This window comes from Mirounga angustirostris, unplaced genomic scaffold (genome assembly GCF_029215605.1).
Source record: "Mirounga angustirostris isolate CCGP_5_RB_7025 unplaced genomic scaffold, mMirAng1.0.hap1 SCAF_2, whole genome shotgun sequence".
Taxonomy (NCBI): domain Eukaryota; kingdom Metazoa; phylum Chordata; class Mammalia; order Carnivora; family Phocidae; genus Mirounga; species Mirounga angustirostris.
In genome coordinates, this window is record NW_026991710.1 from 174,398,570 (window position 1) to 174,413,599 (window position 15,030).

Sequence of the window (15,030 nt, forward strand, 5' to 3'; positions counted from 1 at the left end):
GAAATTAAGAGCCCATGGAGCCACAGTAAAAATCATACCCAGAAATGTTTTAGAATGCTGCAGAGAACAGCTCTTTTGGAATAGAACTTGCCATTGTCCCTACTGCTTAGAGTCACTTCAAATTAAAAGCTAGGTGCATCCAACTGACATAGAGGAATCTGGAGATAAAGACTTTGGATTTCTACCATATGTATGCAAACTTTCATTGTGATTTGTTTTACATATTCTAACAGTACTTTGGATTACTGTAATAGGACACTAGTAGAAAACAAGTTGACGTGAATAGGATACATGTCTTTATAGAAATGTGAACCTGCTTACCCTTACATGATCTTTTTTTTTTATTATTTTTTTAATTCACATATAATGTATTATTTGTTTCGGGGGTACAGGTCTGTGATTCATCAGTCTTACACAATTCATAGTGCTCACCATAGTACCTACCCTCCCCAATGTCCATCACCCAGCCCCATCCCTCCCACCCCCCACCACTCCAGCAACCCTCAGTTTGTTTCCTGAGATTAAGATCTCTCTTACATGTAGGTCAACAGAACAGAGGCATTAATACAGAAATTTTCAAGCTTTTTAGTTTCCTGACCCCTTTATACTCTTAAAATTTAAGGTCTGAAAAGAGCTTTTTTTTTTTTAATGTTCAGTTAGCCACTGTATAGTACATAATTAGTTTTTGATGTAATGTTCAATGACTCATTAATTAAGTATAATACCAGTGGAAAAGAGCTTTTCTTTATGTAGGTTGTATTATTGATACTGTATTGGCAATTAAAACAAATTTCAAAAAAAGTTTCTTCAACAGTCTCAATATTACAAGTCTTGGAACTGTTAAAACCATCAATATTACAAAACTCTCCTTACCTAGACTTAAAAATAACTTTTTGGTGTTATAACACAGGAGAATATAAATATTTTTTTAAAGATTTTATTTATTTGAGAGTGGGAGAGCACAGAGGGAGAAGCAGACTTCTTGTTGAGCAGAGAGCCTGACGTGCGGCTCGATCCCAGGACCCCCGAGATCATGACCTGAGCCAAAGGCAGACGCTTAACCGACTGAGCCACTCTGGTGCCTGGAAAATACAACTTTAAATGACATTTTAAGTCCGTAAGTATAAAAATAATTACAAGCCCTCTTCATTTAACAATGGAAACAAAGATGGCTAAATCAGAGCTTTATAATCCCAAATACTCATATAGTTTCTCAAAAATGTGACCTCTTGGGCGCCTGGATGCCTCAATTGTTAAGCGTCTGCCTTCGGCTCAGGTCATGATCCCAGGGTCCTGGGATTGAGCCCGGCATCAGGCTCCCTGCTCAGGCTTCCTAGCCTGCTTCTCCCTCTCCCACTCCCCCTGCTTGTGTTCCCTCTCTCTGCTGTGTCTCTCTGTCAAATAAATAAAATCTTTAAAAAAAAAAAAAGTGACCTCTTAATATTAACACACTGACTGCCAATGATTTTTTTAGACATACTATACTTTATTCTACAAATATCTTTAGATGCTAGATGTCAGTATGTTTCTGTTATCTTGTGTGCTATAAATATTTTCCCAGGCTTCTCCTTTATCTCTTTTTGTATACAGAATTTTTTTTTTTCTTTAAAGATTTTATTTATTTGAGAGAAAGAGATCGTGAGAGAGAGCACTAGCAGGGAGGAGAGGGAGAAGCAGGCTCCCTGCTGAGCAGGGAGCCCAACGTGGGGCTCAATCCCAGGACCCCAGGATCATGACCTGAGCTCAAGGCAGACGGCTTAACCAACTGAGCCACCGAGGCTCAGAAATTTTTATTTTGTTTGGTTGAGCCCATCTAAGCCAACCTGTTGATGCTAGAGAGTTTACCTGTTCCTCTCTTTATCTCTGGTGCCTGGCCTACAACAGACACTTTACAAATGTTTGTTACATGTACACATGAACATTACATTCAGGAATATTTTGATGTGTCAGGTGATTGCTGTGTACGTATGATGTACATCAAAGTGAGCAGTTTATCAGCCTGATGAATGTTGTCCCATACAGGATACTATATGTTAAATAATTTTTCCTTTGTTTTTGGTAATGTTTCCTTTGGTGGATTTTTACATGTGATTAGCTTGTTAAATTCTTAATGTTCTATGACTTGAGGATTCTCTTTAACACTTTCTGCAAAATTTTGGTTACTTACTCCTGTTTAACTTGAAAAACAAATTACTTGTTGCTTGCTCTAAGTAAATGGCAATGATTTTCTCATTTTAAGCTTGTTGCCATTGACTTTTTTTCCAGTTGGTAATTCCATTGCAGGAGGTTATGTTGCTTTTGAAAGACTTCTGCTGATTGTTTTCTCAATCTTCAGCTGTTTTACTAGGATCCTGTTGACTTTGAGATTTGGCTTTTGTAAACTCCTTAAGGACTTTGTTCTTTACCACCCCGATGCATTAGTGGTTTCACTGGACTTGGCTGACTGTGCTATAAGTATTTTGCCCCTGTGATCTAAACCAGCTATTTGGAGAACCTAACATATTTAAAAATTAGTAGAGTAGCTTCTTAGAGTGGAACTCCTAGACAGTTTTCCTTACTTAACAGGTGATCATGTAGTAGTTTTAGACTTGCCTTTTTCATTTATATATCAAATGCCCTTTATATCAGATATCAGCATTAGGTTTCATATGTGTAACAGAAAACCCAAAATAAGGGCTTAACCAAAGTAGCAGTTTTTATATTTTTCTTAGGTATAGGCAGATCCGGAGATAAGCACTCCAGGGGTGATATGGTAGCTCTACAGAGTTGCTAGGAAACCAGACACTTGCTGTGTTATTTTTCTGTGGTTGCTGCAACAAATTACTACAAACTGGCTGGCTTAAAACCGTGGGTGTATATTGTCTCACAGCTCTGGAGGCCAGAAGTCCAAGATCAAGGTGTCAGCAGGGCCACATACCCTCTGGAAGCTTGGGGACAGTCTGTCCTTTGCCTCTTAGAGCTTCTGGTGACTGCTGGCATTCCTTGGCCGCATCACTTTACTCTGTCTTGTGTGTGTGTGTGTGTGTGTGTCCCCCAAAACCCCCTCTGCCTCATTTAGGGCCTGTCAGGATAATCTAGATAATCTAGGATAAACTGCTCCTGTCAAAATCCTTAATCGCATCTTTTTTGTGTGAGGTCACAGACACAGGTTTTGGTGATAGGAAGTGAATATATCTTTGTGGGTGTTTTTTCAGCCTGCCACATATTCCAGCGCTCTGCTCTGGTCCTTGTGGTCCGACGTGGCTTCTGGAGTTCCAGCCGTTGTCACATAAACATTCCAGGAAACAGAATGGAGAGTGTTGAAGGGCATGTCCCCTCCTTAAGGAAACTTTCTGGTTCCCACGTAACACTCCTTACATCTCACTGACCAGAACTTAGTCTCGTGGCCATTGGTAGCTGCATGAGAGGCTGGTGCCACGGACTGAATATTTGTGTCCTCCCAAAATTTATATATGAAGCCTAATTACCAATGTGGTGGTATTTGGAGGTGGGGCCTTTGAGAGGTAGTTTGTGGTCAGGAGGGTCAAGCTCCCACGAATGGGATTAGTGCCCTTATCAGAAGAGACACTAAAGAGATGATGTCTGTCTCTCACACACTCCCATGTGAGGTGCAGAAGGCGTGCCTCTGCAGAACAGGGTGAGGGTCCGCACCCGGAATCGAGTCAGGTGGCACCTTGATGTTGGACTTTCCAACCTTCAGAACTGTGAGGAAGCAGTTTATGTTGTTGAAAGCCACCTAGGCTGTGGTATTTGTTATGGCTGCCTTGAGTACAATTAGATTAATTGTGGAGAAGGAAGAGGAGAGTAGATATTGAGGTTCAGCAGTCTTCGCCTCAGATCACTTTACATTTTGTTAGCTACTGTCAGTTGTTTTCCAAAGAAGATGTATAAATGTGCGTTCTCACCGGTAGGGTATGAGAATAGCCTTGCTTAAAAAAAAAATAGAGAATAACCTTGCTAACAGTGGGTAAATGTCATTTTTGCCAACCTCATGAATGGAAAAGAAGTATATTTTTGTAGTCCCTGCCCCTCTTTATTCACCACCTAATGCATCAGGTTACTCCAGATGTGGTCTGGCCAACACCGAGGAAAATGGGTAATTACCTGTTGTTTTTTTCTGTTAATGTTGTTAATGACATGAACAACAGGAAAAAGTTAAACGACAGGAAATAATCAATAACTGAAAAGAGGCACAGCCCAGGGCTGGGATCACTGAGTGACACAATGAGGTACCACTCCTCACTATACCCTGCCACTCCAAGCCATGTGGGTGAGCCAGCAAAACCCAGAGGGGTTTTTTCTGATATCCCAGTATGTCTGAAAGGAGACAGCTAAATGGGATCTTGAGCTCATTCCTCTTTTGTCTGAGAAATAGTGGAAATGGCTATCCGACAGGGACAGAAATAAATGCATCAGGCTGCCCAAACTAAGACAACACATTGATTGGGGAACATGTCCAAGGTCTGAGAGTATTCCCCTCTAAGAATGGAGTGAGCCTTAAAAATCTTCAGAAGTGAATACAGTTTATAGGTATTCTAGACCCCATACTCTCCCTTGTGAGCCCTCTCACCCCATCTCTTGGCTAAAAAAAAAGAATTGAAATTAACTACCTTGACTTTAAACCTGTGGTTCTTTGGGGGAAAACAAACCAGTCTCACATGTGGTAGAGTGGGAGTTAATAAATGCCGCACAATATGTTGGCGTAAATAGAAGGTTTCAACTGATAGCTCAGCAACAGAGTGAGAACAGCATGGCAAGCAAATAACAGCAAGCAAGGAAGAAACACTGCTTGGGAAATATACAAAGAACACAAAATTTAAAAAGCAGACCTTATCCTAAGGAACAGAAAGAAATTATCCAGATGTGCCCAAGTTATAAAACAGTTCACTATGATGTGGATTAAATAAGATTGAAAACAAAAGCATAGCATGAGCTGAATATGTAGGAAACAAATTGAGGGCAAAACTGGTAGTAGTAACAAGAAAAGCAGACTAGATGTAGCAGAAAAAAAATCTAACTGCCTCGAAAGTTAAGACTTAAGATAATTACAAGGAATGCGGGTGACAACAAAAAAGAAAGGGCACCTGGGTGGCTCAGCCAGTTAGGCATCTGATTTTGGCTCAGGTCATGAGCTCAGGGTTTTAAGATTGCACCCCACATTGGGCGTCATGCAGGGTGTGGAGCCTGCTTAAGATTCTCTTTCCCTCTTCCTCTGCCCCACCTCCCGCCCGCCCTCAAAAAATTTTTTTAATTTTTTTAAATTTTAAGTTCCAGTTTAACATACAGTGTTATATTAGTTTCAGGTGTACAGTATAGTGATTCAACACTCCATACATCACCTGGTGCTCATCACAAGTGTACTTCTTAATCCCCATCACCTTAAAATTTCTCCTACCTTAAGAAATTATGACTTAATAATAGTTTGAAGGAGTTTGATCTTACTAAGTTTCAGGAAATCTTGATCTTAGACTTCCAGAATTGTGAGGAATAAATTTCTGTTGTTCCTGAGCTACCCAATCTATGGCATTTTTGTTAGAGCAGGCCAAACAGACTATGACATTAGTAATTGTTAAGATTTATAAAGGGAAAAAAACAGAATTGTCATTCTGTAGTATATATGAAAAATCCAAGAGACTCTATATATAAAGTTTTAAGTATTCCTAAAAATCTGGCGTAAGAGATATTTTTAAAGTCCCAGAATAGTATCAAATATAAATTACTTCGGATTACATCTGATAGCAACGAGTAGACATTATTAGACAATTAAGAAATTGAAGAATAAAGGAAATCTAAATGTGTAATACCATATTCATCATTGGAAAGACAGTATTCTAAAGATGACTACAAATACATATAAGTTCAATGCAATTTGAGTCAAAAGTCTCAACAAAGTTTTAATAGGCTTTGACAAAATTAGTTTTAAAATTCATATGGCAGGCTTAATGAAGGGATCAAAAATAGATAGTTTTGAATAAAAGGAATAAAGAAGGGAGCCTCACTTCCCTGTTACCCTGGTTTCTCATAGTAATTAACTCAGACTTTTATTGACACGGGCAGTAGAGCAGTGAGAAGGGGATCTGAGGCAAGGATTAAGATGCTGACACTTCATTCAGGGACTGTGCAAGCCCAGCTAGATAAGGGGGAGGCAAAAAAATCAGGCGAGAAAGCTATGAAGCAGGGTGATACAGGATGGATTACCTTGGGAGGTGGGGCTTCTGCCGAATCCAGACAAATACCTCGGAGAGGTCATGAAAGGAAGAACCAGGCTGGCGGTTTTTCCCTGTTGCCTTCATTCTCTCTCCGCCACTAGTCAAGGTGACTCCTACCTATTTCCAGATTGCACATCCCTCCTTCAGCCCCTGCTCAAGAAGCCAGACCCCCCATCCCACCATGTGGCATTCCATCCGCGTCTGGAAATAGAGGAGCAGCAAAAGCAGAGTTAGGGCTCAGAGGGAGGGCCAGGCAGGTCCACAAGTTCAGCTTAGATTCTGGCCAGCTCAGGGCACCATCCGTGATGACAGCAGTACAGATCAAAAGACAGGCAGCGTCTTCAGGAAAAGAATTATAAGGGAATCTGGGAGGGTGTCCAGGGTTGTTTCCAGTGCAGGTAAGAAAGCAGAAAACAGAACGTGGGTCTTTACAAAAGGATGGCACTATTATAAATAAATAAATAATGCTAGGCCAGCTACTAGCCATTAGGAAAAATAAAGTAAAAATGAATCACAGGGCACCTGCCTGGCTCAGTCAGAGAGCATGGGACTCTTGATCTCGGAGTTGTAAATTCAAGCCCCCATTGGGTGTAGAGATTACTTAAAAATAAAATCTTTTTAAAAAAATGAAACCCTACATTGTATCATATAACAAATTCCAGCTGAATTAAAGACGTGTTAAGTGTGAAAAACAAAACTGGAATAAAAATGCAGGAATGCCTTTTTTGACCTCTGTGTGAACAATTTTTTTTTTAAAGATTTTATTTCTTTATTTGAGACCGAGACATAGAGAGTGCACACAAGGGTTGGGGGACGGACAGGGAGCATGAGAAGCAGACTCCCAGCGAAGCAGGGTGCCCCATGCAGGGCTCCTTCCCAGAACCCAGAGATCATGTCCTGAGCCAAAGGCAGACACTTAGCGACTGAGCCACCCAGGCGCCCCAGGAGAACAATTTCTAAAACAAGACCCAAGCAGCACAGACCATAAAGAGCAAAAATCAGTACAGTCTATAGGGAAAGTATAAACAACCAAATAGAAAGCCTAATTTTGTGAGTTAGGCATTTCTCACACACACACACACACACACACACACACACACCCCAATAAACCTTTCACACACACACACACACCCAATAAACCTAAAAAGCTGCTTTTTAAAAAAAAGTATACCTATTAGAGGTGCAAATTAAAAGATACTGTTTCACACCCATTAGCAAGAATGTTAAAGTCTGTTGACAGAGATGCAAGCAATAGGAACTTATGTATAGAAACTCAAAATTCATGTTTTTAAATGCTCTTTAGATGATCCCATCTGGCAAGGCAGAGAAATGTCCCTAAAATTCTACTCTCCTACCAGTCTCAGCTCTCCTCTACCGGGTCCTACTCTAAGTTTCATCCTTAGTGTTTGACTTCTGTTGCCATGTCATTTTCTCTACCATCACCCTCACTCTCAGGCTGTTTCTTACTCTTGGTCCCAGTTCCTACCTCTTGTTCTTTTGGTTTTCTGTTCCTAATCTGCTGTGGATCTGGAAACTATAAGTAGCTTATTAGAATTTTGCACATAACAATAGGGCCAGAAGAAGACCTAAGAGACTTCTGGCAGATTGGTGGGGAGGTACGTATATTTTTATCATAATCTGTTTTATTACTTCAGAGGCCTTTTTTAATTTTCTCTGATTCTGGGCTCTTTCTATTAGACAAAGTTGCTGGGTAGGTGAGGTGTAATGAACTTGAATTTAGTCCATTTGTTTAATTTGCCATTGTTTATATATAAATTCTGTCCTTCAGGGCCTCCAATGGTATATGTTAATTTGACTAATATATAAAATAGTTGGAATAAGGAAATTGAAGGTTAGCCTATGAATTGGTAGGAAGGTGTCTGTTTACCAAAAAATTTGAATAACTGATTTCTAACTTTTATTAACCTTTTTAAAAATGCAAATAAGATTATTTTTTTATTATTATTTTTAAAGATTTTATTTATTTACTTGTGAGAGAGAGAATGAGAGAGAGCACATGAGAGGGGGGAGGGTCAGAGGGAAAAGCAGACTCCCCGCCGAGCAGGGAGCCCGACGCAGGACTCGATCCAGGGACTCCGGGATCATGACCCGAGCCGAAGGCAGTCACTTAACCAACTGAGCCACCCAGGCGCCCCGCAAATAAGATTATTTGTTGGGGAAAAAAAAGTTTTGTTTTTAAGTAGGCTCCATGCCCAACGTGGAGCCCAGCACAGGGCTTGAACGCACAACCCTGAAATCAGAACCTGAGCTGAGATCAAGTTGGATGCTTAACCGACTGAACCACCCAAGTGCCCCCAAAACACAGCTTTTGAGATAGAATTTCTATTGATATATTCCTAATGAATGCAATGCATTCATGTAGAGTATACGGCTCCCTGGCTTTTAGTATAGTCAGATAATGTACATCCATCACCACAATATTAGAACATTTTCATTACCCACAGAAGGAACCCCTGTACCTCTTAGCTTTTTTTTTTTTTAAAGATTTTATTTATTTATTTGAGAGAGAGAATGAGACAGAGAGTTAGGCATGAGAGGGGGGAGGATCAGAGGGAGAAGCAGACTCCCTGAGTCCGATGCGGGACTCCATCCCGGGACTCCAGGATCATGACCTGAGCCGAAGGCAGTCGCTTAACCAACTGAGCCACCCAGGCGCCCTGTACCTCTTAGCTTTTATCCTCCAGTCCTCTCAGCCCTAGGCAACCACTAAGCTTTCTGTCTCTCTATATTTGTCTCTCTGGACACTTCACGTAAATGGAGTCATATATGGCCATTTGTGACGGTCTTAACAGTGTGTTCAGAGTTGTGGCATGTATCAGTACTTTTTATTGCTGAATAATACTCCGTTGAACGAGTAACACCACATTTTATTTATCCCCTCATCACTTAATTGGACATTTGGGTAGTTTCCACTTTTTAGCTATTATGAATAAAGCTGCTATGAACATGTGTAAACTTGAGTTTTCATTTCTCTTAAACATATATCTAGGAACAGAATTGCTGGATCACATGGTAATTCTATGTTTAATGTTTTGAGGAACTGCCAGACTGTTTTCCACGGCAGCTGTACCACTTTACGTTCCCACCAACAGTGTGTGAGAGTTCCAATTTCTTCACATCCTCAGAAACATTTGTTACCTTTTAAATTTAGCTGTCCTAGTAGATGTAACTTGGTATCTCTTGTCGTTTTAGTTTTATGATTTTCTAAGGTTCATTTCATCTTTTTTTCCCCAATATTTTCTTTTAATATGCAAGAAATGATGCTTTTAATTTCATTTCTTTTTTTAACAGGCTAAGGAAATTTTAACAAAAGAATCAAATGTGCAAGAGGTTCGTTGTCCTGTTACCGTGTGTGGAGATGTGCATGGTCAATTCCATGATCTTATGGAACTCTTTAGAATTGGTGGAAAATCACCAGATACAAACTATCTATTCATGGGCGACTATGTAGACAGAGGCTATTACTCAGTGGAGACTGTGACTCTTCTTGTGGCATTAAAGGTATGATGAATGAAATTCAGTTGGTTTTTTTTCAACCTTTAAACCTGCAAAAGGGGAAGATGGCAATATTGCATATCTTCTGTTATATTTTATCCATTCAGTTTATAGCCCCTTAAAATATAATAGTTGGTTTTACATCTTGTAAAAGAGAGAGAAATGAAAATTAAACATTTAGTGTGTCCTGCCTACTTCTGGTAAATCACTCCCTTAGGTAGTCCACAGCTCAAGTCTTGGAACCATTTTTTTACTTAAGCAGGTATCCCTCATAAACAGTCAATTTAATTCTTGCCTTGAGAAGTCTCTTATTCCTGTGTCTTTTTTTCTGTCACACAATTCATATCTTTTATCACTTCACATGTATTACATTTATGTGGACCTGGCACCTAGCTTTAAACAGTGAGCTTAATTTGGGGCACATATGGATAGTTAATAAATATGTATAAATTGAAGTATGCATTTGCAGCTTTTAGGTTAATTTGGTTAACAGAATCTGCTGCTTTTTCATACTTCCTATCAGACACATCCCTAACTAAATAGTATGCTGTAAGGTATGTCTCTGTGTTTTGTTACGAAAAGGAAACTCTAAATACATTTGAAATCTTGCCCAGATTTGGCAAGGGCCTGTTTTTGTTAGCAAATACAGTCTTTCTGTGGGAAATAAAAGTTGAAGGGGGAGAGAGAAGTTAGTATAAAAAGGAGTTTGTCTCTGGTCCAAATCTTTGACCATCAGTATCCATTCAGCAATAAGACATAGTGTTCTGGAAAGACCTAGAAGACTGGTGATTGAGGATGAAGAGGATATTAAAGACCCAAGAATCAGATACAATTTTATTATAATAAAATAGATATCAGTTAGTAAGGGTTCCAATAAGGGTGGTATAAATAGTAATGAAGACGAAGGAATATAAATATTTCAAAGGTCGGTCAGCAGTGAATGAGAAAATTTTTAATTCTGAATAAGAATTAGCATTTAATGCAACAGCACACAAAAGAACCATTTAAAGAAATGGGTCAGAAGTTAATGTGCTTAACATAACACTAGTAAAAATATGCTTTGTACCATGCATTTCTTTTGCTTTTCCTGCAGGTGCGTTATCCAGAACGCATTACAATATTGAGAGGAAATCACGAAAGCCGACAAATTACCCAAGTATATGGCTTTTATGATGAATGTCTACGAAAGTATGGAAATGCCAATGTTTGGAAATATTTTACAGATCTATTTGATTATCTTCCACTTACAGCTTTAGTAGATGGACAGGTGTGTATGTGCTTCTATGGTGGGTGGGGGAGGAATAAAAGTAAGAAAAGATTTTCTATTAGCAAGTTAGGGTTTAGATTTACATGACATGATTTCCACATCTCCTTGGCCTTTTCTGCCTCTTTTCCTTATAATTAAAATTTCAGAATAGAGAATTAGGTTAAGTTTTTTTTTTTTTTTTTTAAGGTTAAGTTTTATGCACATTGTGACCAGCAGATTTCCCTGTTGTTCTCAGATATGTGTGTAAATATTTTTGCCGAAGAATTTGCCAATACGCTTTTTCTGTTATAGACAAATATCATAAATAAATGCTTAAGACCCTGAAGTACAATACTAGTAAAGCAAAGCTGTTTTTTTTAAAACTAGCTCCATACATATACACAGTGTTTGCTGGTTACCATTAATAACTTTGTATTCCTATTTTCATGGTAGTTACAAGCAGCAATATTGTGTATTACATCTTCATTAAGAAGTGCATGCTTTATTTCCACCTGTAATGAGTATTATAGACACGCTGTAAAACATTCAAAATATAAGAAAAATGTGCAAGTTTCTATTATCCTAGTTTCTAAGAGATAATCACTGTGAGCATGAACTGATTTAACTTTAAATATGAAACATACAGTACCAAAAAATAAATAATATGTGGTACAAGTCTACAGTTCCTAAACTGTATAAAAGCCTAGAATTGTCATGGGCATAATAGATCCACTCATAATTTGGTTGTAGCCTTTTCTTTGTGGTCCTGACAGTCCACGTTTTTCCCAGGCGTGATATTGGACACTGCAGTAATTAATTTCAAAGGACAGTATTTTGCCTAGACTTGGCTAAAATGAAAGAAAACAATGTGGACTTCAAGAGTTCACAAATTATTTCTAAATGACAGTGGGAGTATGATGTAAACCAAAATTTTTGGATGTAAACAGGGATAAAACACAAGGAAATTCATAGTCTCCCATTCATTTTGTAGAAAAATTAAAGGAAATGTGAAATAAACATTTAACTCAAAGAAACCATAGTAAAATAAACTTAAAGGATTAAAGATAAAAGCAGACATGCAGGGGTCCCTGGGTGGCTCAGTCGTTTAAGCATCCAGTTCTTGATTTTGGCTCAGGTCATGATCTCAGGGTCCTGGGATCAAGTCCCCGAGTTAGGCTCCCAGCTCAGTGGGGAATCTGCTTTAGGATTCTCTCTTTCCCTCTGCACCTCCCCCACCCCCCAAATAAATAAATCTTTAAAAAAAAAAAAAAACCACAAATGGATACCAAAAAATCACTAGGAATGAGAAATACGGCATGACTATCAATATGGATGTGCTTGTGTATCACAATAACATAGGGTACAGCTTTATTCTGGTGCACTTGGAAAGATGAAATTTACTACAGCAAAATAGTTTTTGAAGAAATTAGGCCAATGTAAATAGACTACCAAACTTAGAAGAAATTGGAAAAGTAACCAGGTCTGGATAGTTTTCTAGGCAAATTCTACCAAACCTTTAAGGAACATACATAGAATTTCTGTGTTCTAGAGCTTAGGAAAAGATGAAGAGCTTCAAAATTTATTCTGTGAAGTTAGTATAACCTCAATACCAAACCAGATATGGCAAGCACCAAAAATTAAAACTCAGTTTTTAAGTAGTAAAATAAAATAACATTAATTGAATAAAGAAACTTATACTGGCTATACTTAATCAGCAAAACATCAGAAATCTCTTCAAAATTGGGAGAAAAATGCCCTCTAAAACTTGTATTACTATTCTCTCTGATACAAAATCCCTAGTGGATGGGTGTGGGAATAGAGATTTTACCAAAAACAGACTGAAAAATTTTATTTTCAAGGATTTTTTGGAAATCCTAGCCAGTGCACTGAGTATTAAAAAGAATTAAAGGGTATAAACATGGAGAAGAAATTAAATATTTTTGCTAACAACATGATTCTGTACTCAGAGAACTCTTACGAAAGCTGAAAAACTATTGGAGCCAATAACAGGAATGGTACTGTCCTTGCTGTAAGAGAAACAAAAAAATTATATATGTTAGCAGAAAATGTAATGGTGAGTCACAAGAATGGAGGTCCCATTTGCTAGAGAAGGGGAAAAAATACTATACAAAATACTTAGGATTGATTATAAGGAAAAAAGAAATATTTTAAAGTATCAGCTCTCTAATTGATTTTTGTTTCCTTTTCCATTGTATTTTATAAATTTTCCACAGTGAATATTATTAAATTTTACTTTGAAAAGAAGAGCTATTAGGACTTACATTTTGTAACCATTATTTATTTACTCTCCACTAACTTTCAGCATTTAATAAAACTTTTTTTTTCTTTTTTTTTTAATTCACAAACAGATATTCTGCCTCCACGGTGGCCTCTCTCCATCCATAGATACACTGGATCATATAAGAGCTTTGGATCGTTTACAAGAAGTTCCACACGAGGTAAACTTGGTTTTAATTTTAAAAACAAAGAAATATAACCACATTGTGGTAAAGCTAAATGAAATAACATGTACTTAATTTTCTTGGCCAGGGCCCAATGTGTGATCTGTTGTGGTCAGATCCAGATGATCGTGGTGGGTGGGGTATCTCACCACGTGGTGCTGGCTACACATTTGGACAGGACATTTCTGAAACATTTAACCATGCCAATGGTCTCACACTGGTTTCTCGAGCTCACCAACTTGTAATGGAGGTACGTCTTTTTCCCACAGGATGATGTTTTGTTTTGGTTTTTTTTTTAAATGGAAGAAGTGTTTTCTTTATTGATGATCTTTATTTCTAATAAATATATATCTCTGTTATAAGGCTTCATGAAACATTTCCTCCCTATTACCTAAATGAAAGGAGAAAAAATTGAGCTGGTTTTAGCAAATAGGGGAAAGTACTAGTTGGCCAGAGCAAAATTATAACTCACTTTGGAAATTAATTTAGACAGAGGAAAGTTTCAAAAATATTATCAAAAAATTCTCTTGTATCCTACACTGATGCCTCAAATATATTTTCGTATTTTAGTATTCTATATCTTCCAGCTTCCCTTCCTCCATACACATTTCTTTTAAAATATTTGAATGTCAGTTGCAGACATGGTGCTCCTTTACCTCCAAATTTCCATGTATATTTTGCAAAAATAAAGATGTTCTCTTAATGTTACTACAGTATAATTATCACAGTCCAGAATTTGCACTGATACAGTACTATGATCTAAACACTTCATTTGAATTTTTTAGTAACTCACTAATGTTCTTGATAGGAAAATTCAGTCGTGTGTGTCCATGTATAATCTCATCCAGGATCATGCTGTATTCAGTCTCCTTTGGTGTGGAAATAATTCCTCAGACTTTGTTTTGCATAATCTTTACATTTTTAAAGACTACATTTTGTAGAAGTATCCTTCACCTGAGGTTTGATGGATGTTGCCTTATGACTTGGGGTATGCATGTCTGGCAGGCTTGCCACAGCATGATGGGGCGTGCTTTCCAGTGCGTCATGTTAGGGTCATGGAAGCTCTGCTTGAATCACTTAGTCAAGCTGCTGGCTGCCAGAGTTCTCTACCATGATGTTACTATTTTATAAACACTAAAGGAATATAAATAGAATTTATTCTTTTAAATCAGGGAGTGGTTTCAAGATGTTAGAGAAAACTTCAACCCAGTTGAGGCAGGAGGAGGGAGAACATGGTTAGCAAGGAATATAAATTCATATGGTAAAGATAACCTAAGCATGTCAGTAATCATAACAAATGTGAATGGATGAAAATTTTTACGTCCCTAAAATCCTGAGACTCTGAATTAGACAATCAAAATTCAGCTGCTACTTGAGAGGAATCTAAAACCTAATGAAAAAAATAAAAATTAAAAATAAAACATAATAATGACACTACAGACTAGAAGTAGAGGGAAAACGGTATGTTGATATATCAATTAGAGAATTACCCAAAATACAGCTAATAATGTGCATCATAATAGCCTTTGAGTTAAAAAGTATATATAGAAATAAAAGGTCATTATTGATGAAAACTGGCCCAGTTCTCTAGGGAAGA

At 37.9% G+C, this 15,030-nt stretch overlaps 1 protein-coding gene across 1 annotated transcript in view; it reads left to right on the plus strand.

The window, feature by feature from the left end:
* PPP2CB (protein phosphatase 2 catalytic subunit beta) overlaps nucleotides 1-15,030 on the plus strand; it is a 35,827-nt gene that overhangs the window by 14,458 nt on the left and 6,339 nt on the right. The window contains exons 2-5 of the mRNA XM_045879796.3: nucleotides 9,522-9,731; nucleotides 10,819-10,992; nucleotides 13,341-13,430; nucleotides 13,522-13,683. Of these exons, the coding sequence (XP_045735752.1) occupies nucleotides 9,522-9,731; nucleotides 10,819-10,992; nucleotides 13,341-13,430; nucleotides 13,522-13,683 (636 nt within the window). The remainder of the gene's footprint in view (nucleotides 1-9,521; nucleotides 9,732-10,818; nucleotides 10,993-13,340; nucleotides 13,431-13,521; nucleotides 13,684-15,030) is intronic.